This window comes from Macrotis lagotis, chromosome 1 (assembly GCF_037893015.1).
Source record: "Macrotis lagotis isolate mMagLag1 chromosome 1, bilby.v1.9.chrom.fasta, whole genome shotgun sequence".
In the NCBI taxonomy this organism is placed as follows: Eukaryota; Metazoa; Chordata; class Mammalia; order Peramelemorphia; family Peramelidae; genus Macrotis; species Macrotis lagotis.
The window spans coordinates 277,656,155-277,679,578 of record NC_133658.1 but is presented as its reverse complement, the minus strand read 5'-3'; the positions used below and the strand labels follow the sequence as shown (position 1 = coordinate 277,679,578).

Below are 23,424 nucleotides of genomic sequence, written 5' to 3'. Positions count from 1 at the left end.
CTAAAGAATGGGGACACTATCTCCCCAGAGGAAGGACCAACATAGCACCCTTGAATACAGTAGTCACTAAGTAAAACTTGGTTGATTGGATGATTAATTGTGATATGCACACCTTGCTCAGTGTATGGTTAGATTGTAATGGGAGAGGGGGAAATTTGGAATATTGGTGCCATTGACTTTGAGGACAAGAAAGACTTGGGTCTACAGAGAAGGCAGCCACTCCTTTTTAAGAATTCTCTCTTCCAAAAGTATCTGAGTCCTTTTATAATTCATTATCTAAGATATGAGAGATTTTTCAGGAGTCATTAGTGGAACCATTTGTCTCCAAAATAACAGTTCCCCAATATCCAGCTCAAGTGAACTTTTGGTTAAAAGCTTTCTTTAGGAATTAACTTTCAGCACATGCAGTTATTGGGGATCAATAGGCTTCACAGTGGACTCATGCTCATCACCTGAAAGGAATTTCCATCACAGACTGTTGAGTACAACAAAGAACAAACTCTTCAGCAACTGTATATATTGCTTCTGTGAAAGGACATCAGACATAATCTTGGACCTGTCAAAAAGTGTAAGTTATTATCATGAAGGTGTATGTAAAATGGTTAATTCTTAGTTTCCCAGCTTCACAGAGTCCAAAACAAAGTCTGGAGGTGAAGATGGGAAGAGCTCTAAACTTGAACATGAAAGAGATAGAATTTCATATACCTTCCTTCCTAACTAGGCCTCTCCTCTCCTCTTTAGCAACCTAGACTTCTTCTCACACCTGCCAAAGCTAGGGTGACTGTGTGGACCTGTGATCCCTCTTAGTACTAGAGACATAGTCATTGATTATAGACCCTAAATAGAGAGTTGGAGCAAGATAGGAGTAAGAATAGAATCAGATAGGCCTCAGGTTTGAAGTAGACCCTGGAACCCAGTGGTTAAAGCAGAGCTTTGGGATGGAAATAGAGGAGCAGTCTAGAGTAGTTGTCAGAGTCAGAGTGAGCTGAAATCAAGCCATAGAATCAAAGGTTGTACAGAAAGAGAATAGCCATGAGAACAAAGACACTGGCATAAGTTAAGACACAAACTCAAGATAAATGGACAGGAACCAGATTTTTAGGATTTGTAGGAATAAGGAGGGCAGCTGGGAGACACTCAGAACAAGAAAGAATCTTGATAATAGAGATAGCTTTTTTGTCATATACTCAGTGTTTAGTTTTTGTAGAGGCAGAACCAATTCCAGCATACTTTACCTAGATGAGGTTGGGGAGATGACTGGGACTGGGAATATCTAAATGGAATGACCAGTATGCTGGTAGGGTTCAAACCAGTTTTTGACATGCAGATGCTGATAGTTCTTTTGTCTTCTTGGAAACCCTATTTTCCTGCTCCCTTGCCCCTCTTTGTTTCAGACAGATTTATTCAAAGTATCCTCTAGTTAGGGGAGGCTAGGTGGTGCAGTAGATAGAGCACGAGCCCTGGAGTCAGGAGTACCTGCGTTCAAATCCAGCCTCAGACTCTTAATAATTACCTAGCTGTGTGGCCTTGGGCAAGACACTTATCCCCATAGCCTTGCAAAAACCTAAAAAAAAAAAAAAAGTATCCTCTAGCTAGAAATCACTTTCCTTTTCCTAAGTTGTCCTGTGCTAGCTTGTCAACAATTTCTTTTATTTCTTTCCAAGAAGCCCTAAAATCTTACCTCTTTCAGGAAGCCTTCCCTAATGGAGAGTCAGGAAGATTCTTCCCAAGATTCAGCTAATCTAATTGTACAGTTCCCCTTGACAGCCCTTGTGTTAGCCTTTTACTTATTTAGAATGCAACCTTAACACTTGACCCATTGGTTCCATTGACTCAGAGACCATGTTTTCCTTCTCAGACATCTGATATAATAAGGGCAGGAGCCTCTCCATCCAAAAACTTATGGGGACACAATCTTCCAGGACACCTTAACAAATATCACTATTTCTCACCATCTTACTCCCATGTGAAGAAGTGCAGAGCATCCATATAGTCATAGAAATATTGAACCCTACAATATTAAAAAATACTTTTAATGGTGTTGATTCAACTAAAATTAAGGGTTCAGTCCCTTAATATATATGGGCCTTCAGTAATTGGCATCTCAATTCATAGTATTCTGTCCTTACTTGGATAGGAAAAAGAAGATTCCCTCATTTATGAGGAATCTGACAACCCCCCTCACCTCCATGGACTATGATCTCTCATATACATATCCAAAATATCCCCATGCAATTCATGGCTGCCTTTCAGATAGTATGCACCTTATAGGGAGCTGAGGAGTCCTCTGTCATTTCCAATGAAGAATTCCACTGTAGCATGACACTTTATAATCCAGATTATAATACACCCAGGCATAGGAATATTGCCAATAAATTTCTCCTAACCTCCTTGTGGAATGAAGGTGACCCTGGATTCTCAAAGACTTTACTTGTGGCAGATCCTACTGAACCAAACTACTTTGAAGAAACTCCCCACCAGGTTTACCCGTGAGTGATGCACTCTTGAACCCTTGAAGACCCATAGAGAATCTGTGACTGTGTCGGTGAGAAAGGCTTTCTACTGATGAAATCTCAAATTGTTGAAGTACCAACATAATAGCCAGTATGCCCCCAAAGCATCAGTATTTACATGAAGATCAAGATAAGATTCAGATGCCTATAAGGCAAAGTTTATCCTCCAATAACTTTGAACAGTAGAGTTCTACTTTGGACAGACTCTTTTCCATGTTTGCCATTGCCAACAAAGCCATTCTAACACACATATATATGAGGTATATGACTGGCACTTAGGTTTCAGAGACTTGTTTCTAGCTCCTTAGGAAACTGACTCTTCTTTGGACCAGCATCTAAGCAGGACTGCCCACAACCTCCTAAATTCTGGAATGTTGTTTTTTTGGATGTGCTCTTAGACTACTAGAATAGTCCAATTCAGCCTGTGCCATCAAACAGGGTACAAACCAGAAGCCAGAGCCCAGTATGCTTCTGATTAGGAGTTAGAGCCATGAATATACTGACATCTTTCCAATTAATCAGACCTGAAAATGCCAAACATTCAGTCAAGTAACAAGTATCTCCTTTGTTTCCCATCACTGGAAGCAAATATATATTGTTACATGTTATCATATTGCTATATGTTAGATTAATGTTTCCCTACCTTCAAATACAAGGACTTCTTTTTAATGTCAAAAAAATTTGTACCCCATACATCACAGATATTTATTAGATATTAACATCTAATAATTAAGAAAACCTATAATTATTCAAAAATCTTTTGTAATCATAGTAGCACAAAAATATATTTGAAAAAGAGGAATATGTGTGTCTGTGTATGTGTGTGCAAGTCATATTTTTCAGGTTTCAGAAGTAGCATTTTTTTGTTCATGATATTGAGGCACACAGCTTAGTTCATTGGAGCTAACTTTTAAAATAGCAATGCTTAGTATACATATATATACATATATATATATATATATATATATGTATATATGGCTTTTTGGACTCATTAGAATAATTCCATGATTCCTCAGTAGTTTGTAACTCACAGATTTTTTTTTTTGCTCCTAAAAGGCAGAGATGATTTTCTTACATTTGTCTCTCACCTGAGATCAAGCACATTTGCACAAAGCAGACACTCTTTATATATGTTCATTAAATGAATGAATAAATAAACGAATGACTTCTTAAGCCCCTCCTGAACAATTTAGCCAAAACCACAAAGTGGATTGCAGGTAAGGTGAATCGTTGGGATTCTCCCTGTGCTTCTGCTCCCAGGGCAGAGGGAAAGGAGTGCAAACAGGAATTACTGCCCATCTGGAGGAATTGATAGACCTCCCAAGAGAAAAAATACCACCTGGATTAACCTTACCATCTGAAGAGAAGAGATCAACATTGTGGGGGAGGAGGGGATAATTCTGAGCCATCCTCAGAAAATGATTCTAAGAGCAAGGATATGTATAGATTAATAAGACAATATGTTTGAGTCCTTATCTCAGCTAAAGTGAGATTTAAACATCACCTTCATCCTTGACAAAAACCTTCACATCCTTCAACCTTCACAAAAAACAAGGGAGAGAGCCTGTTCAATGCCTGTCATTCCTGCTACGATTGCATCATTCATGATTATAAAAGCCTGTGATTTCAAGTGATCTCAAGATTAATCTCCAAGGTATTTCAGTTTTACAGATTTACACACGTACAAACACACACACACACACACACACACACACACACACACACACATACACTTACATAAAAAAGGTCTGTCTTAATTGACTTGCATTAGAAAAGTAGATATATTGAACAGGGAAAATAATTTGAGCAGAAAGTTTTGATTGATTAAGAAGATAAATTAAGCTAGAAATTTACCCCATGACATAGATAAGTCTGGTGATTTTCTAATTTTACATCATTAATCCCAGAATTTAGGTTCCCAGCTTCTCATTTTGTCTGCTGCAGCAAGGTATTATGTCACATCTAAGTTTCATTGTCCACTATGAAATGCTCTAAATTGAATATTTAAGTTTCAGGTTTATTTGATCAATGAGTTCAAACTTTGATATTATGACAATTAGTACCATTAAGTGGATATTATAAAACACAGCAATTTTATTGGGACAGGGTTTGAATGACTGACCCAGGAGGTTTTTAAGTGCTTTTCCAAGTCCCACTCAGGTCTTGACTCCAAATTCAGTCCTCTATAGTTTTCACAATGCTGGTTCTCCTCAATGTGGGTAAACCTCATTGTCAGAAAGAGAGTCCAATCCCAGAGCATAATTCCATCTGCAGTTTGCAGAGCTTTGAATCATCTCTTCTTTAACTCACCCAGAGACAGAACCTGGAAGCTCCCCAATCACATTGCAACATGACCAAAAGATTAGAATGTTAACTTCAAGAAAGTTTTAATCATTACTTTCTTGTGAGAGAAGAGGAAAGAGGCAGGGAGTATTTGGAGCATCTAAAGAAATGGAGACTTACAAAAAGCCATTCCCCAATTGACAAATGGTCAAAGGATATGCAAAGGCAATTTACAGATGAGGAGATCAAAGGAATCCATAGCCATATGAAAAAATGCTCTAAATCATTAATTATTAGAGAAATGCAAATTAAAGCTTCTCTGAGTTACCACCTCACACCTCTCAGATTGGCCAATATGACCAGGAAGGATAATGATCATTGTTGGAAGGGTTGTGGGAAATCTGGGACATTATTACACTGTTGGTGGAGCTGTGAACTCATCCAACCCTTCTGGAGAGCTATTTGGAATTATGCCCAAAGGGCAACAAAAATGTGCACACCCTTTGACCCAGCAATACCACTACTGGGTCTATACCCTGAAGAGATGATGAAAAAAGGTAAAAACATTACTTGTACAAAAATATTTATAGCAGCCCTGTTTGTGGTGGCAAAGAATTGGAAATCAAGTAAATGTCCTTCAATTGGGGAATGGCTTAGCAAACTGTGGATTATGTATGTCATGGATCACTATTGTTCTATTAGAAACGAGGAGGGACAGGATTTCAGGGAAGCCTGGAGGTATTTGCATGAACTGATGCTGAGTGAGATGAGCAGAACCAGAAAAAGACTGTACACCCTAACAGCAACATGGGAGTGATGTTCAACCTTGAAGGACTTGCTCATTCCTTCAGTGCAACAATCGGGAACAATTTTGGGCTGTCTGCAAAGGAGAGTGCCAACTGTATCCAGATAAGGAGCTGTGGAGTTTGAACAAAGTTCAAGGACTATTCCCTTTAATTTAGAAAAAACAGATAATCTTATTGTCTGATCTTGTCACCTCTTAGACTTCTCTGCTCTTCTTTAAGGATATGATTTCTCTCTCATCACACCCAATTTGGATCAAGGTACAACATGGAAACAAAGTAAAGACTGACAGAGTACTTTCTGTGTGTAGGGGGAAGCAAGATAGGGGGGGAAATTGTAAAACTCAAATAATATCTTTAATAAAAACTAATTTTGAAAAAATGGAGACTTGTGAAGCAAGGAAGATTAGAATCCAAGTCTTAGACCTGAAAAGAGACCTTTGAGGTCATGTAGTCCAAATTCCCTCCTTTTATGGATAAAGAAACTGAAGCCCACAGAAAGGTAAGGGAATTAGTATTTATTAAATGCCTGCTTTGGGCCAGGTACTGTGATGAACACGTTTTACAATTATTATCTCATGGGATCCTTAACAACCACCATGGGGAAGTAATTGCTATTTTTATTCCCCCTTTTTAATATTTGAGGGAACTGAGGCAAACAGGGGGTAGGTGACTTGCCAAGACACAGCTAGTAAGTGTCTGAAGCTGGATTTGAACTCAGGTTTTCCTGGTTCTGAGCCCAGCATTCTATCCCCTACATCACCCAGCTGTCTGAATGACTTGCCCAAGGTCACTCAGGTGATTCACACTCAGGTCTTCTGACTCCAAATCCAGCACTCTATAGTTTTCACAATGCTAGTTTTCCCCCATGTGAGTAAATCTCATTGTCAGGTTTGTAAAAGAAACACTCAACTTGGAGTAGAAAAAAAAATCACTTTAATTTGGCAACATACTATACAAAACAAAACTAAGGAGGGAAAGAAAATATGAGGCAAACATTTAATTCCAAATATCTTTAAAACCACTTTCAATAGATGATAGTGATTAAAACACAATTACAGCTACCCTAGTTCAGAAGAATATCACATTGATCCTCGAGTGGATCTCAGGTAGCTTTACTTTTCATGTAATATACTACATCTGTCTTGGTGACTTAAGGAGCAGGAACTGGATTCTTGATACTCCTGTGTGGGCAGGGCAACTGAAGCATCCCTAAGGAGATGGAAAGGTCATTGGGAGCCTTGTCCCTTCATCGGTAACTTCTCTTACCTTTGTTAAGGGAATGGAGCTAGTCTGGGGGGCGGGGCGGTACACTCCCACATTCCCAGGAGGACCTACATTCTCACATCAACCCAGCATTTTTGACACATTCAGGTTGGAGTTCACTCTGAGTGCAGGGTTCTCTTTCTTCTTTGTAGTGATGGAAACACAGTGCTCTGGGATGTAAATAGCATTGAGAATGTGATAATAGGCAGTTACTGAGGATGTTGGATGTGGGACTGTTGGTTCACATGAAGAGACAGCCCTGAAAGCATTGTCTCATCAACCTTCGAGCTTATTCCATAGATGAATGGTTATGATGAAACTGTAGATGGTGGATCAAGGCTGAAGAGATCTTTCCACTTTCTAAGGTTTGCACTGTGCATCTCTTTGCCAGCAGCATTTGTTAGTGTAGCCTTACATGACTGCATTACCAAAAGGATCACATACCTAAAAAATTCACTACATCAAAAACAGCAAAATGTACACTGGTGATAATCACTGGTTCTAGGCAATCAATCAAAAAGTATTTATTAAGCACCTACTATATATCAACACTGTGCTAAGGTCTGGCACTATGAGGAAAGGCAGAAACTGTCCCTGTCCTTAAGAAGCTCATGTTCTAATAGGGGAGACAACATATGAAAAACTACTTGCAAGTTCTATAGAGTATAATTGAAGGCAATCCCAGAAGAAAGGCACTAAGCAATTGGAAAAGCTCTTACAGAAGGTGGGATTGAAGAAAACCAGGAGGCCCTGGGGGGGGGGGGGGTGAACAGGGACAGCATTTTTTTCATGGGAAGGGGGAAAGGGGCATAAACTGGTAAAAGGGGATGAATTCAGAATCTTAAACACATCTTGAAAGCCAAAACTTCTGGGTTGTAGAGTGAGTGGAGGGGAATGAAGTGTAAATGACTGGGAAGGTAGGTTGTGAAGGGCTTTAAAAACCAAAAAGAAGATTTTATATTTGATCCTGGAAATAATAGGGAGCTAATGGAGTTTATTGAGTTGAGGTTACAAATATGCCTGTCTCCATCTTCAGAAAACTCTCATTTGATCCTTCCATTCCCAGTAACTACCAATCCATTCCATCTCCCTTCTACTCTTTGTGGCTAAGCTCTTGACACAAGGCCATGTGCATTAGGTGCCTTCACTTGCTCTCCTCTCACTCTCTTTTTAACTCATATAGTCTAGCTTCTAGTCTCATCATTCCACTGGGATTGATCTCTCCAAAAGTACCAGTAATCACTTCATTGACAGTTCCAATGGTCTGTCTTTGATCTTCATCCTTCTTGACTTCTTTGTAGCACTGACCCTGTCAATCAACTTCCTTTCATTCATATTGTTTTCTCTCTAGGTTTTCAATGTACCACTCTCTTCTGATTCCCCTTCTCCTTTGACCAGTACTTCCAAATAGAGGCTGGATCTTCTTCCAGCCCATTTACCATGGGTTTTCCACAGGGCTTTGTCTAGGGCCCTGTTCTCCCTATCTATTACTTAATGAGGTGATATCATCAGTTCCATTGGATCCAGGGATCCTCTCTATACTGATAATTCTCTAATCTACCTATACATCTCTAACTTCTCTGCTGACCTACAAACTCAACTGTCCCAACTGCCTATGGAGCATTTTCAACTGGTTGATTGCTTCTTGCCTTTTGTTATCAAAGAAGACCAAAATGACATCACTATGTTTGAGACAAATTACAGTGTGTTCTACTTTAACTGATCAGACCAATGTAATCTCAGTGTGCTCTGCCACAGGCTGAGCACAGTACATACTCTAAACTTATGGATGTCATGTTTCATTTGAGCTGCCTCAATTCTGCCTTCTTCATGGAGCGCAGCACCCTCTCTGATGAGGGCACACCATACTGGGCAGTGCTGTGTGCCAGTGTTTCTCATTATGTACAACCAGTTCTAAAATTCTTAAGAGAGACCTTCAGGATGTCCCAGTATCTTCCTCTGATCCCCTTCTGAGTGCCTGCCTTGTGTAAGTTTTCCATAAAATGGTCTTTTGGAAAGCATACTTCTGGCATTCTAACATCATGTCCAGTCTATCATAGTTGCACTGTCTGTAGTAATGTTTGATTGTTTGGCAGTTTAGCTGGAAAAAGGACCTCAGTGTCTGGTATCTTCACCTGCCATGTGATCTTCAGAATCTTCCTTAGAAATTTAGATGTAAGCAATTCAGTTTCCTGACATGGCACTGGTAGATTGTCCAGGTTTCACAGACATATAGCAATGAGGTCAGCACAACAGCTTTGTAGACATTCAGTTTGGTAATTAGTCTAATATCTCTTCTCTTCCACACTGTCTTTTGGAGCCTCCCAAATACTGAGCTAGCTCTGCAATGTGTGTGTCAACCTCATTGTCAATGTGTCCTTCCCTGAAAAGGACACTGCCAAGGTAAGTGAACTTGTCTACAATCCTCAAAACTCCATTTGCTGGTTCCAAATATGGGTGGTGTGGTGCTAGCTGATGGAGCATCTGTGTTTTCTAAGTGTTACTCATTAGGCCAAAAATGAACACAAATAGCAGAAAATACATATTTTGTGCATCTCAGCTTCAGAGGCTGCATTGAGTACATTATCTGCAAACAAAAGATCATTGCACCAACATTCTCTCCACTTTGGTCTTGGCTTGTAGCCTTTTCAAGTTGAAAAAATTACCATCATTGTGATAGCTGACCTTGAAGCTGTATTCATTCTCAGGGAAGGAATTTGATAGTGTGGCTGAAAACATCATACTAAAAGCATAGGAGCAAAGTATAATGCAGTCATTCTTAACCCATTGGAGACTGAGAATTCATGAGTATCATCCACTATCCAGAACCTGGGCAAGCATACCATCATGAAGCTGATGTATGATACTGATGAACTCCTCTGGGTAACCAAATTTTGACATAATTTTCCACATAATCTTCAGGACTGACAGTATCAAAGGCCTTGATCATATTTACAAATATTGTATACAGACCTCTGTTCTGCTCCTGGCATTCTTCTTGGCATTATTGGGTAGCAAACACTAAATTGACCCTTTCTGAAGCCAAACTGTCTCTTAGGGAAATGACCATCTTCCAGATGAAAGATCAGCTTATTGAGAGGGACTCCAGCAAGAATCTTACCAATTGATGACTAAAAGAGAAAAACACCCCAGTGGTTGTCACAATCTATTCATTTTACCTTTATAGGCATGGATGGTAGAGGCATTCTTGAATTCTTGGGGGATAACCTGGAAAATTTCAGTCAATTCTTGGAGAAGCGATTGACCCCTCACCTTGTAGATCTCAGCTGGAATAGAATCAGCACCAGGTGCTTTTCCACTTGAAAGGAGCCTAATGGCATTCCAAACCTCTTCTTCAGTTGGAACTTCAGCTTGGCATTGATTGACTTCACCTTGGAGTCAAGAGGACCTGAGTTCAAATGCATCTCAGACACTTGATACTTACCAGCAGTGTGACTTTGGGCAAGTCACTTAACCCCACTGCCTGGCAAAAAAACAAAAGAAAAAAAAAGAAATAGATGAACTATCTGGTTGGTAAACCTGTGGAGTTCCTGTTTTTCATTTAGCAACTTCTGTATTTCCCAATCATTTTCATAAACCAATTTTGATGTTTGCAAATGCAGGGCTGTACATGAAATCTCTGTAAGTTGCCCACTCTTTTTTCTGCTCTGCTATTGCCAGCTGTGTGTTATCTTAGTTTTCCCTCTAAGTTAGTAACAAACTGTTCCCACTCAGAGAGACACTCTAATCTCTTGACATTAATTCTCCTAGTATTTATTTTGCCTTGGGGCCACTGCTTTGTTTGAATGTGAATATTTCACTTAGAGAGGATGAGTCTGTGATCAGTCCAGCACTCTGCACCACACATTGCCTTTGTCACTCTCCAACTGGAAGTCTAAGAGACATCCTAAATTCAATGTCCAAAACTGAACTCATTAGCTTTACACCTATACACCTCTCTTTTTTCCCTTTTCAGACTTTTCCAATCCTGTCGAGAACACTACCATTCTCTCAGGCTTGAGTCTAGATGTAATCTTGGGCTTCTTGCTGTCTCTCACCCCCCCCCCCCATCCTATGTATTGCCAAGGCCTGTTAATTTTACCTTTGTCTGATATCTTGTATATACTCCTCCACTTCACCCTGCTTCTCTCTTCTCACGCTACCAATACCCTGCTATAGGCCCTCATCATCTCATATGTGGATTCTTGCAATAGCCTGTCTGACACAAATTTCTCCCCATTCCAGTTCACCCACCAATTTGTTGCCATTATGATTTTGAGAACACACAGATCCAATTATGTCACACATACACACATATATGCACACATCTGCATGCATGTACATCCACCAGCCCCTTATTCAACAAATTGCAATGGCTCCCTGGTACCAGAATCAAGTACACAAACCTCTTTTTGTCATTCACATTCCTTCTTAACCTGCTCCCCACCTACACTTTTTTGTTTTTTAGGTTTTTTCAAGGCAATGGGGTTAAGTGGCTTGCCAAAGGCCACACAATTAGGTAGTTATGTGTCTGAGGCCGGATTTGAACTCGGGTACTCCTGACTCCAGGACCAGTGCTCTATCCACTGTACCATCTAGCCAAGCCCCCCCACCCCCAACACACACTTTCAGTCTTCTTGTACCTTAGCCTTCTCCCCATACTCTTCAATTCAGTGACACCAGCCTCCTTACAGGTTCCCAAGATACTCCATCTTTTGACTCCACACATTTTCTCTAGCCATTCTCCATACCCAGAATACTCTCCTTCATCTCCACCTTCAGGCTTCTTTGTCTTTCAAGTTCCCTAAAGCCTCATTGTCTGCAGGAAGGCTTTCTCAACCCCTCTTAATTCTGATTCCTTCCTTCTGTTGGTTTTTCCCCATTCATCCTACATACGTTTTGTGCGTATTTTTATGATGTCTCCCCCCATTGGATTGTGAATTCCTTTAAAGAGGACTTTTGCCTCTTTTTGTATCCTCATGATTATTATAATTCCTGGTACATAGTAAGAACTTAATAAATGCTTACTGAGTGACTGATGTGGTCAGACCACTACCTTTAAAAAAACACCCCTCTTCCACACCACCCCCATTGCAGGAAGTAATATATTCCTTCTGAGGAAAAACAAATAAAACATTGATTTATCTGTCATTTCCCCCAACTAACTCATATTAACTTAAATTCTGCCTTCAGATTGCCAGAAAGGAGGGAAGAATCATATTGACTTCTGGATTGCCATACTACAAGGTAAAATTCTTAATTGCTCAGACTTTCTGCACTCCTTGACTTTGTACTTGATCTTGAGAAAGGGAATGTTTTGGCTCTTTACCATGTTTCTATTCACATTTCCAAAAATGTTCTCCCTAATACAAGCCACAAGTGTCTCAGGCCTTCTGAGGAGATTAGTTCAGAGTAAAAAGAATAGAGGTTATTTTTCTAGGAGAGTCAGTTGACCTGAGCCATGGGAAATTATATCCAGAACCCTCCCAGGGCTGAGTCCTTGTCTTCTCCAGCTCTGCAATCCTAGAGGGCCCTGTAAGCTATCAGCTTTATCTCCTGTCACTTTTTAAAGACCCAGTCCTTACCCTGCTTCTTGATGGTACAACCCCTCTAAAAATTAGGAATCATAACAAACTTGGTACTAGATGTGAAGATTGGCAATTGAGGATTTTCATATATTCCTCAGAGTGGGAGGGATGACCTAGATTGCCAAATCTAGCAACCTGTCCAGAGTAAGGACCATCCATGGCCTCCACTACAGGTATACAACCTTAAGAATAGTTTTACATGCATGCCATATAGTGGTGGTATGAACCCAGGTTCTCTTTGAATTTCAGGAGAAAGATTGTTATAAAAAAACAAGTTCAACCCATAGAAGAAAGAATGGTTCTCTTTCCACCAAGTCAGCTATATTTCCCTAGGTGTCTGTGTTTTGCAGCTGCAGGCCCAGGTCGGGGAAGGAAGGTGCTTTTCTGTAAACTGTTCTGACAAGGCCAAGCAGCAAGCACTCAGCGTCCTGAAACACTTCAATGTCCGTGTCACACTCACTGATATCTTCAGCCGTTGCCAGGTAGGCCCTGGCCCCCCAGCATCAACTGCTTGATGCTATCTATGTTTTTATTCCTGTGTTTTTTTCCTGTTCTTGGGCTCTGTGGACCTTAATGGCAGTGTTTCAGTTAGGAAGGTATAGAATATTCTCAAAGTATAATGCAGTCATTCTTAACCCACTGAAGACATCCCTTGAGATCTTTTGGGGTGTCGTGAAATTCATCCCTCAAAATTTATCAAGGCACACTTAAAAATGAGTCACTTTAATTTGAAAAATAAACATAAACACACTACCCTTGGAGCACTTTGATAGAGGGATCCATTGTAGTATGTAGTAAACATGGGGAGATTCATGTCCTGATTTCACAAAGTCTTGCTGGGATGATGGAGTAGTAAAAATAGGGAGATGGCAGGTAGTAAACTTTCTTCTCCATTTTGGGTTTTCATCCCCTACTCAAAAATATGTGACACATTGAATTTCTCAGGTTTTCCTTTTCTCTTATTCTTGATTTGAAGGTAAATCAGATGTGATTTTGAATTAGATGAATTGAATTAATGTCAACTAATTGTATTAGAGAAGTTTCTTGATGGCATTGACAAGCAGGTGGAGTTTTACAGGTGGCTCCTGTTGGTTTTTCTGGCTAGGAGAAACTGGTGGTTTGTTTTATTTTGTTTGTTTTCTTTCCCATCTATAATGTCTGACCTGATTACAATCCCTTCAAAGCCCAAGTCTGCCTCCTGCATAATAAGGCCTTTCTTGCTTCTCCTAAACTTGAGGAGCTCCTCTAGCCCCCTAACAAACTCCCTTGGATTTTCTTTCTGTGTATCTTGCATATACTTCTTTGTATACTTTGCAATCTCATTAGGAGCAGGGAATTTCATTTTTGTCTTTGTGTGCCCAAAGCCTGGTTCAACCAGGTTAATTGATTGATTAGTCCAGAATTACTGTTGTCATTGAAGACCAAATTCCAAGCTAGATGTAAGATAGCCAGCTTGTATCTTTTTTTTTTTTGGCAAGGCAAACGGGGTTAAGTGACTTGCCCAAGGCCACAGAGCTAGGTAATTATTAAGTGTCTGAGGCTGGATTTGAACTCAGGTACTCCTGACTCCAGGGCCAGTGCTCTATCCACTGTGCCACCTAGCGACCCCTGCCAGCTTATATCTTAAGCCTGTTTCCTCTTCTTGGAACTTCTATTGTTTCAGATGGTAAGAAAATCAATTTGAGGGGCAGGAACACTACCAGGCTTAAAGGATGGATATTGACATCTGATCATTAAATTATTTTTGCTGCTTTTTTATCAAATACTCCTTCATGCAAGTTTGTTTTGAAGTAGGAAAAAAATGTTACTCATCCGAAAATTTCTATTAGTTCTGGATTTGACTGTCAAGATAAATGAATAATAGTCAATCCGTCACTCAGACCAGATTGACATATTAGCCAGATTGATGACCTTTGGGAGTACTGTGGCAAAATAAATAGAAAAACTTTACAAAATAATATCCCAGCTAGGAAGACATTATGGACCACACTTTTGACCAATCTCTTCAGTAAAGTCAGGGACATTTGTCATTGATATATTCTGCAACCACCTGCACATGTCTTGAGCAGTGCTTCCTGGTTCTATTTGTCAGTAAGGTTTTTTTTTTTATTGCTTATTGATCACCTTTAAGTATTTGCTCTGAAGAGCTGTACAGAGAATGTTAAAATATGACTTTTCCAGTTCATTATATTGAAATATTATGACAAAAAATAGGAATAGAAAAGAAAATAGAATATAACAACCTGGAGAAGAGACTGAAATAATGGGTCATCATAGAAAATTCCTAGCTGTGAAGAACATCCAGACATATTAGGGGCTGTGGGGGGGTGGGTAGTAGGAAGGAAAGGGAATTGGGGGATTTTACCTACTACTGGAAGAAACAAAATGTATTTTTGCTAAATACCTGCACCTTTGAGTTTGTGACTTGAAATTCTAATCTTGTTAAAAACAAAAAGAATTTTAAATTTGATAGAAAGTATGTTTATATTTCCCAAGTTTGAACTCATTTCTCTGTATGATCATTGTGGAGTTCAGAATGATGACTTTTCCTACTGAATGAGTCATAGTCCCCAAAAACCTTCACCTCTCTTGCTATGCTCTTTTACTTGAAAACCAAACTTTGCTCCTTAGAGGATATGACCCTTAGCTGACCTTAGTTCTTTCTGTTGATCTGGTTGATTTCTCCTTTGAAGCTTCCAAAAAATCTTTGACCATACTATGATTTAAAGTAATGAAAGGAGGCAGCCTGATGAAAAAACCCAAGAACTGACAAGGTATACTTTGAATTTGAGATTACAGAGCTTTGTCCATATTTTCAAGTGAATTTTACCATCCTTGAAATCTAAGGAGAAAAAAAATCTCCGTCTTGAACAGCCAGGCACTGCTAGGAACTGAGAGTGCCTGTGGACATTCTGATGCACACAGAGCTGAAATGTCACCAAAGTGCATGTGATGGAGAGAGATGGGCACCACCCTGACCATGTGAAAAGCCCTCCATTGGGGGCACCACGTGAAGAGCTTTGAAGTCAGCCTGGGAACTTGAGCAGTATTGGAGGTGATTAGTAATAGAGATCCCCCGAGCTGTCGATTAGATTGGAAATGAGCCTGCCTTTTGAAAGCCTCTGTGCCCACAGTATGCACAGCAGGCTTGGGCTCCTTTCATGTGGCTGTAACGTCAATGCAGATGGAGCTGAGAACTCACATCTCTCGCCTTTCTCACTCTCGAAGGAAGGAGCATGAGAACCCAGCCCCCTCCTCTTGATGCGAATCAGAGCCCAGGTCAGGTTATGGGGTTGGTTGGGTGGGGTGCTCAAGATAAAAACGCTTCCTAAGATAAGTAACTCTGTTCATTCCTATGTACAGATGGAGCTAGAGATCAGGAGCCTGAAGGTGCCCAGGGGGCCCTAGCCAGCCAGTCAGGAGACCCTTCAAAGGCAGGCCTGCAGTGAACAAGACCCTATCACCTTTAAGCAGGAACACAACATGCTTTTCTTTGTTAATAGGACAACCTTTTAGGGGCCTAGGATCTCTTTCACATTTTGAATTCAATTTGTTTTTAGCCTTTGTTATTGTTTTTAGTCTTTTTGTGGTCAGAGAAGAGGCATGTCATTGAATCTGTGGGTGATATTTGCCATAGAATCACAGGGGATGAGGTCTAAAGTCAAGACTTAAGAGCTGCAAACCTGTGCGTGTCTTTAGCAGCGTTTCCTGACCTCCAGGGTCTGCCATTCATGTAGCTGAGGTTTGGTTGTGGGTAGTTCTTATGTGAAAGTTCTTATGGTTTCTGCTCCCTCTACATCCCCCCACCCTGGGCTTCAGAGGGACACTCCCTGCTCCCAAGGTGGGGCCCAGTTCTGTCAGGGCTCTGCCAGTGTAGCATCTGGGTCCTAATCCCCTGTGAGTTTCCTGTCCAAATTGATGAACCCTCCCTGACAAAGGAGTAGCACTGGAAGCACCCTCCCAAGCATCGTGATTGTGGGCACAAATTTCAGTTGAATCCTGGAAGCTTTGATAATAAGTTAGATATTTTTAGCACTTCTTTTATTATAGAAATGTTCCCAGCCCTCCAAGGTATTATACACAAACCTGAATATCCTTCCTGGGCTCTCTCTTTCCTTTTGTCTTCCTTTTCATCTGCTCTCCCCATCTTCAACTCCCAATACAAGATAGAGATGAGAGGAATGAGGTCTAGTTATTCTATCCTTCAAAGGCCAGCTTTGAAGTTAGATTCTAGACTAGCTGGAATTTTCTTATCCAAGTAACTATGAGGCCAGGAACTGGGTATGTTCAGAAGGGATGGTGTTTGAAGAACAAAGATCATTTAATGATTAGGTATGTAGTTTCCTTGACCTCTGTTTTCCATGTCCCCTCTCCAACCAATAGGTTAGTCAAAATGGCTTAGCATTTTTGTAGGTATACCCAGCCCTAACCATATACTGCCTCCTCCAGTAATTATTTTGTCTTATATCTTTCACTCCAGCTGGATTGTAACTCAGTGGGGGCAGTGTGTTAAGTAGTTATTCCCCAAGGCAGCTAGGTGATATCCTGGAGGCAAGAAGATTGAATTCAAATTTGGCCTCAGATACTTACTGGCAGTGTGAACCTGGGCAAGTCACTTAACTTCCATCTGCTTTGTCTTCCTTGTCTGTAAAATGTGGGTATCACCTACCTCACCAGTTGTTGTGAGAATCAAATGACATAATTTCTAAAGTGCCTGGCACAGTGCCTGGCTCTCAGCAGGCACTTCAATGCTTGTTCCCTGATTTCTTCCCCTCCCCCTCACAGCAGAGTAACAAGTCTGCAATGTTGTACAGTAATTATTTGCCGTTAATGAGGGATTCTAGTCATACTTGTATAAATTCTTGATCTTGTTGATATGACAATACCCCACACTAGGGCAAATTGTAGCCTCATCAATGGCTTTCCGTTCTCTGCAGTTCTTGTCTATGTCTTTCCATGTGTCCACCATTCAGGACCTACTCAGCATCTTCAGTCAGTCTACTAACAAAGAGTTCTTAAATATTTTCCATATGCCAGGCACTGCCAGCAACAGAGAATATAAAAAGAAAATGAAACACTGCCTCATGGAACTCAACATTCTTTCACCAGAGATAGCATGTAGATATATTAGTATATACCTGATATACTCAATAGAAACAAAAAGCAAATTAGAGAAAGTGTTGTTAGAAATGAGTCATCCTGGGGCAGCTAGGTGGTGCAGTAGATAGAGCACTGGCCTTGGAGTCAGGAGTACCTGGGTTCAAATGTGACCTCAGACACTTAATAATTACCTAGCCGTGTGGCCTTGAGCAAGCCACTTAACCCCATTGCCTTGAAAAATCTAAAAAAACAAAGAAATGAGTCATCCTTTTTCCTTTCAAACTCTCCCCTCTTCCTGATATCCTATCACTGTTGAAGGTACCACCATCACCTCTTCCCCCTTTATCACCTTATGCCTGGACTATTATAATGGTTTCCTGGTGAGTCCATCTGCCTTAGATCTGCCCGCTCCAGGCCAATCTTCACTCAACTGCCAAAGAGAACTTCCTAAAGTGCAGCTCTGCCTGAGCACACCACCCCCTCCCCTGTGCACACAACACAATAAATACCAGTGGCTCCCTATCCCCTCTAAGTCAAATATAATATTCTTTCTTTAGCTGTCAAGCCCTTCATTACCTGGCTCTTTTCTACCTTTCCGATTTTCTTATACCTGACTCCTCTCCATGTTCTTAGAAAATAATGCCCTCTTCCTCCAGACTTCAGGCCTTTTCAGTGACTGTCCCTCAACCCTGAAATTCTTTCCTTCTTCATCTTTGGCTCCTGAATCTCTCTAACTGCCTTTAGGTTGCAGCTGAAAATTCTCCTTCTACAAGAAACCTTCCCCAGTTCCCCTGCATGCTACTACCTTCCCTTTGAAATTATTTCCAAGTTATCCTTTCTAGGTCTTGTTTTACATAGTTGTTTGCATATTGCTTCCTTCTTAGACTGTGAGCAGAGCAGGGACCAGGACTTTGTTGCCTTTTCTTTGAATTCTCCTGCTAGGTGCTTGACTCAGAGATTTCTGAGAGGTTGGAGTGCCTTCCAGACAGGGAAAAGCAGTGAGGCAGGAGAAGGAGCCTGTATGTGAGGCACCTCAAAGTATGGGGACATGTGGTACACAAGAGGGTAGAGTCTCCAAAAAGGACTTTAAATGTTACAGGAACCTAACAATCTTCCTTTTCCTCAAGTTAACATTTTATGAAGAGAAGTATAGTATCCTTTCTTCACTGTAAGACAATCCCTTCTCCCTTTCAGCCATCTGTCACTGGTAACACATTTTATTCCACTTCTTATACACAAGTCCTCTTCAATAATGTTCTACAGTTAGCAGTGCCCATTTCCCTTTGGGACACCTGCAATTTTGATTGTTCCATGACTGATTTTTCCCTTTCAGTCTTATAGCATTATCAAAAGAACACTGATAGGGCAACTAGGTGGTGCAGTGGATAGAGCACTGACCTTGGAGTCAGGAGTCTCTGAGTTCAAATCCGACCTCAGACACTTAATAATTACCTAGCTGTGTGGCCTTGGGCAAGCCATTTAACCCCATTTACCTTGCAAAAAAACCTTAAAAAAAAAACCACATTGGTATTAAACAGTTGAGCTTTTGGAGCAGGGAACAAGTACCTTGAGGTCTCTGTGAATGGACTATGTAATAATCTCCTGAATGTCTGCTCACTCTTATTCAGTCCTTAGTCCAGTTCATTGTCCCCCTGCAATGCCTGTTGGAGACACTGGTGCTGATTGACTGCTCATCCAACTTTATATCATTCTCTATTCATTAGGCATTCTTTATCAACTTGATTTTTCCTGTTTTTGATTGCTAGAGCTAACTCATGAATAACTGTAGATGTCATTGAGGAGATCCTGCTCTACTCTGGTGTAGTATACTCTTTTTCAAAGTATCAGTGACCAGAGTTGCCCAGGTCACAATCAGAAAGACCAGCAGAAAAGAGGAGAAGAAGGATCTCCCATTCCTTTGCTTCCTGTCTTTTAGTAGCAGTAGCTATGGATGCTAGGTTATAGAGTCCATGAGATGCCCTTCCATTTCCATGGTTGCTACAGAAATCAGAAAAGCCAAGGCTGGTAGTCAAAGGTCCAAAGAAGAGGATGAAAATTCATTTATGGTTTACAGACTTCCCTCATATCTTCAACCTCACCTCCTCTCACTTCTTAGAACATTCTTTTTTGGGCAAGAACATCTGCACACCATCCCACGTACATGACATGTCTGTGCCTTTGCTCATGTGTTGCCCCAGCTGGAAGACTCTCCCCCCTCCTCGCTGCCAAACCCTTTTCCTCCCATCCTTCTAAACTGTCCTCTAAACTCCTGTCCTCCAGGAAACATTTTCTAATTCTTCCCACCTGGCTGGGATTTTGCTTTTCACCACATCCCCTCAGTATTCAGTTCCAAAAGTTCCGCTTTTCCAACAGATGTTTCAGTGACTGCAGCTTTGGGAATTAGACCCAACAATCATGAAAGAGTTTACAGGAGACATGAAGTAAGATCTCAACCTCTGCAAGTCTTCAAACCCAGCTCCCAATTCATCAAGCTGTCCTTGTAATTTACCTCTGTCTTCCTCAAGTTTGTGATCTTTCACTCTGATTCTCAGGAATGAGCTTGTCTTGCCCTAGAGAGGGGGAAATCATTGTATTCCCCTGTCTCTTTATAGAAACTTTTATTTCTTCTTAAAGCAGTAGACTTAATAATTGAAACCAGAAATAATTCTGGATTTTCCAATTTGAGAGTTTGCAGGTGCTGAATAATATAGACTTAAAAAAATTTTTTAAATAATTTTTAAAATTATATAAATGATATAAAATTTTTTAAAAACAAGTTTGCCCAGTCTATTTAAGACATAACTGACTGAAAAACATTTTATAATACAGTTGGGAAAAATATGGAGAGAGATCTCAAGGAATATTTCATGTTACAGCAAAACTGGGTTTAGTTGTGTAGTCACACTGAAAACAATGAATAAGTGGTGTGTGTTCATTATTTAGGTTTAGTTCTTAAGAGGCAAATTTGGGATTAGAATTCTGGTTGGAGATTCTAGTCCATTCCCTCTTTGCATAGATTGACAAGTGAGGCCAAGTCAGGTTTTGTGACTTGTTCTTAGTACCCCAGAAAGCTTAATCCTGGAAAACCTCATCATCTTGACAGATCCCATCAGCCCTTGGTCCTCCACCTCCTCACTCCTCTCTGCCCCTATAGTTGAAGGATGGAGCCTCAAATGCCAAACCCTCAATTTAAGGAAGGAGCTCAGGTTCAAACACTTCATTTCTCACCAACCTATGAGGATCTTTTACTCCCCATGCCTATTTCCTCCTCTTGTCAGTTCCCTTCTCTGTGTAATCTTCCCCAACTAGATTTTGAGCTCCTTGAGGACAAGGACTACTTTACTTTTTTTTCATCTTTGTACCCTCAATACTAGCACATAGTAGGCACTTAATAAATGTTTATCCTCCAGCTGGAATTTGAACTCCAGTTCTGCACCCCAAGTTCCACTCTTGCAGCAGTAATTTTTCCTGAACTGTTGTAATTGGGAGTTCTGAGGAGCCCAAGTCAGTCTTCTCCCCCGCTTTACTCTTTCTCATTTCTTTCTTTATACTTGTATTTCTTATGAGATCTTTATGCCATTGTCACATGTAGTGTTCATGAAAGTTAAAAGCTAAATAAATATAAATGCAGCTTCTGAAAGGACAGAGCCCTTTTCAAGCAGAAAGCAATGGGCATTTGATGATACTGGGTGCATGTGCTCTGTCCTGACATGTATATGCCTGTCTGTCTGTCTGCCTTTCTCTGTCTCTCTCATTCTCTTTGACCCACTCCAAGGGCCTATCTACATGGGAGGAAGAGCATTTCTCCTGCCTCTGAGCTCTATCACCTGGCCTTGGATGTTTCAACCCCTGATCCTCTAGAATCAGGTTCGACTAAGGATGCAGCTGCCCAAGAAAGAAGACTGCTATCCCTCCCTCTGAGGAAGGAAGGTGGTTGGATAGTCCCTGCTCCAAGAGCCACATTGTCCAATACTTCACACGGCTTCCATGCCACAGTTTGGCCACTAGTTCCTCCTAATTCCCAGCACAAAATACAAACTGCTGTTTTTGTCTGTCTCCTTAGGATTTCACAGGGCCCCAAAATTGCCTGGCTGGTCCCGATTCTCACCAGCAGGCCTATCAGAGACTTCCTCGTTCCCACAGACTGTGGACTTGACTGCCAAGATTTCAGTATCTTCAGAAATCCAGTGGAGCATGAAGGTCACAGTCAGGGAAGACTGAGAGCCTGGGATTTTTCCCCCTCTCACCAACTCAGGGCTGATGGCTGTCTTTCCTTGCTAGTAACTGTTTTCATAGGGTTAGCATGAAGTTTGTCTTTTGCCCAGACTAGGGCATGCCAGGCAGCGTGGTCCTGTCTGGAAGATTGTTTTGTGCTGTATTCCCTGCAGCACCAGGGGCTCTTCCAGAGAGGTTTGTCAACCAGCCAGGTTGACAAGCATGTATATTCCAGCCTTCTTTATTGATATATGTTATGTGTTTTCTCTGTTTTCACTTAATGGCCTATAGGTATATTTTAAACTCCTCAGAAAGAATGTGTATTATTTATGTTATTTCTTAAAGTGAGACTGTTGACACTGTGTGTTAGCTACTAAGGTCCAACTGTTTTTGGCTTACAGAGAAGATTCTGCTATTTTGCCACAAAACCTGCAGCTTCTGAAATCTGTAATGTGTAAACAACCTAAGAGTGATAACTTGTGACCCAATATTCTGATCAACTCCACTCCCTTTTTGCCTTAATCCCTGATCTTTTCTCTGTTCCTTGACTGTGAGAAAGTAAGCAGAGAGTAGGACTATTCCTTTTGTAACACTTTCACCATGCACCCAATACCTGAGATGTAACTAATATGGGAAGAACAAGGCTTTGCCCCAGAGCACCGACACCTGGAGGAGAGGGCAGACTTCTTCCCCAGAGTGGCCGCTGTCCCCCGGCTCACTTCCTGGTTCTCCAGCAGACGTGAAGTATGATCTAGCAGCCACATCCATACAGTGCCTGTCTCCTTAGTTGATATCCTTCCCTCCACAAGAATGAGGGCTTGTGTTCTCTTCAGGACAAACACACCCAAGGTGGGGCCACCCTCTGTTATGCTGCTCCAACCCTGCCCACAACTGAATTTCCCCAGGTGTAACTTTGGCTAATTATGGCTCTGCCAATCTACCCAAAATGTACTTTTGTATGTATAAGTGTAGATTAACATAGCTAAAATGTTATTCTCACATAAAGACTTCTTTAGCATAGAAACACAAATCTCTCTTTTGACCATTATGCTCCTGATAGTTTCTGTGATCCAGGAATTCATGGAAACTTCATACTTGAGTGGATTGGAACTTTACCACTGGAAAGAAAAAAGGCAGCAAACAAACTAGACAAATGATTTGTTAGAAAAATGAAATAGGAGTTTTGGAAGTAAATTGTGATGAGACACTGAGAAGACTCAGGATCTTATTGGAGGGGAAAGCAGAGCATACATGACCCAATGTGATAATTGACCTCATTAATAGGAGGTCTCAAAGTCAGTCAAAAACAACTGACTATGTATTCTAAGCTCTGGGAAGATGTTTTTTTCAAGATCAAAAAAAGCACCTGCTCTCAAGGAGCTTATAGTCTAATGGGGGAGATGACTTGCAAACAGCTCTGAGGCATCCAAGAAAACTGCTTGAAGAAGGAAGTACTTAAATGGAGACTCAAAGGAAACTGGGGAGACTTGGAGGCAGAGATGAGGGGCGAGGAAATTCCGGATCTGGGAGATCATGTAGTATTGAAGAAGTAGCAATAGAGCACTGGCCCTGGAGTCAAGAGTACCTGAGTCCAAATCCAGCCTCAGACACTTAATAATAATTACCTAGCTGTGTGGCCTTGGCCAAGCCACTTAA

General features: G+C 40.9%; 1 protein-coding gene across 8 annotated transcripts in view; it reads left to right on the top strand.

Annotated features, from left to right (window-relative positions):
• The window catches only part of EXD3 (exonuclease 3'-5' domain containing 3), a 441,427-nt gene that overhangs the window by 251,352 nt on the left and 166,651 nt on the right, over window positions 1-23,424 (top strand). For 7 of the 8 annotated variants that reach the window (XM_074210605.1, XM_074210606.1, XM_074210599.1 and 4 more), the window contains 2 exons: window positions 12,059-12,112; window positions 12,804-12,935. In XM_074210605.1, coding sequence (XP_074066706.1) covers window positions 12,059-12,112; window positions 12,804-12,935 — 186 coding nt within the window. Of the gene's footprint in view, window positions 1-12,058; window positions 12,113-12,803; window positions 14,754-23,424 lie in introns of those variants that run through there. The other variant, XM_074210604.1, reaches the window with a different exon arrangement.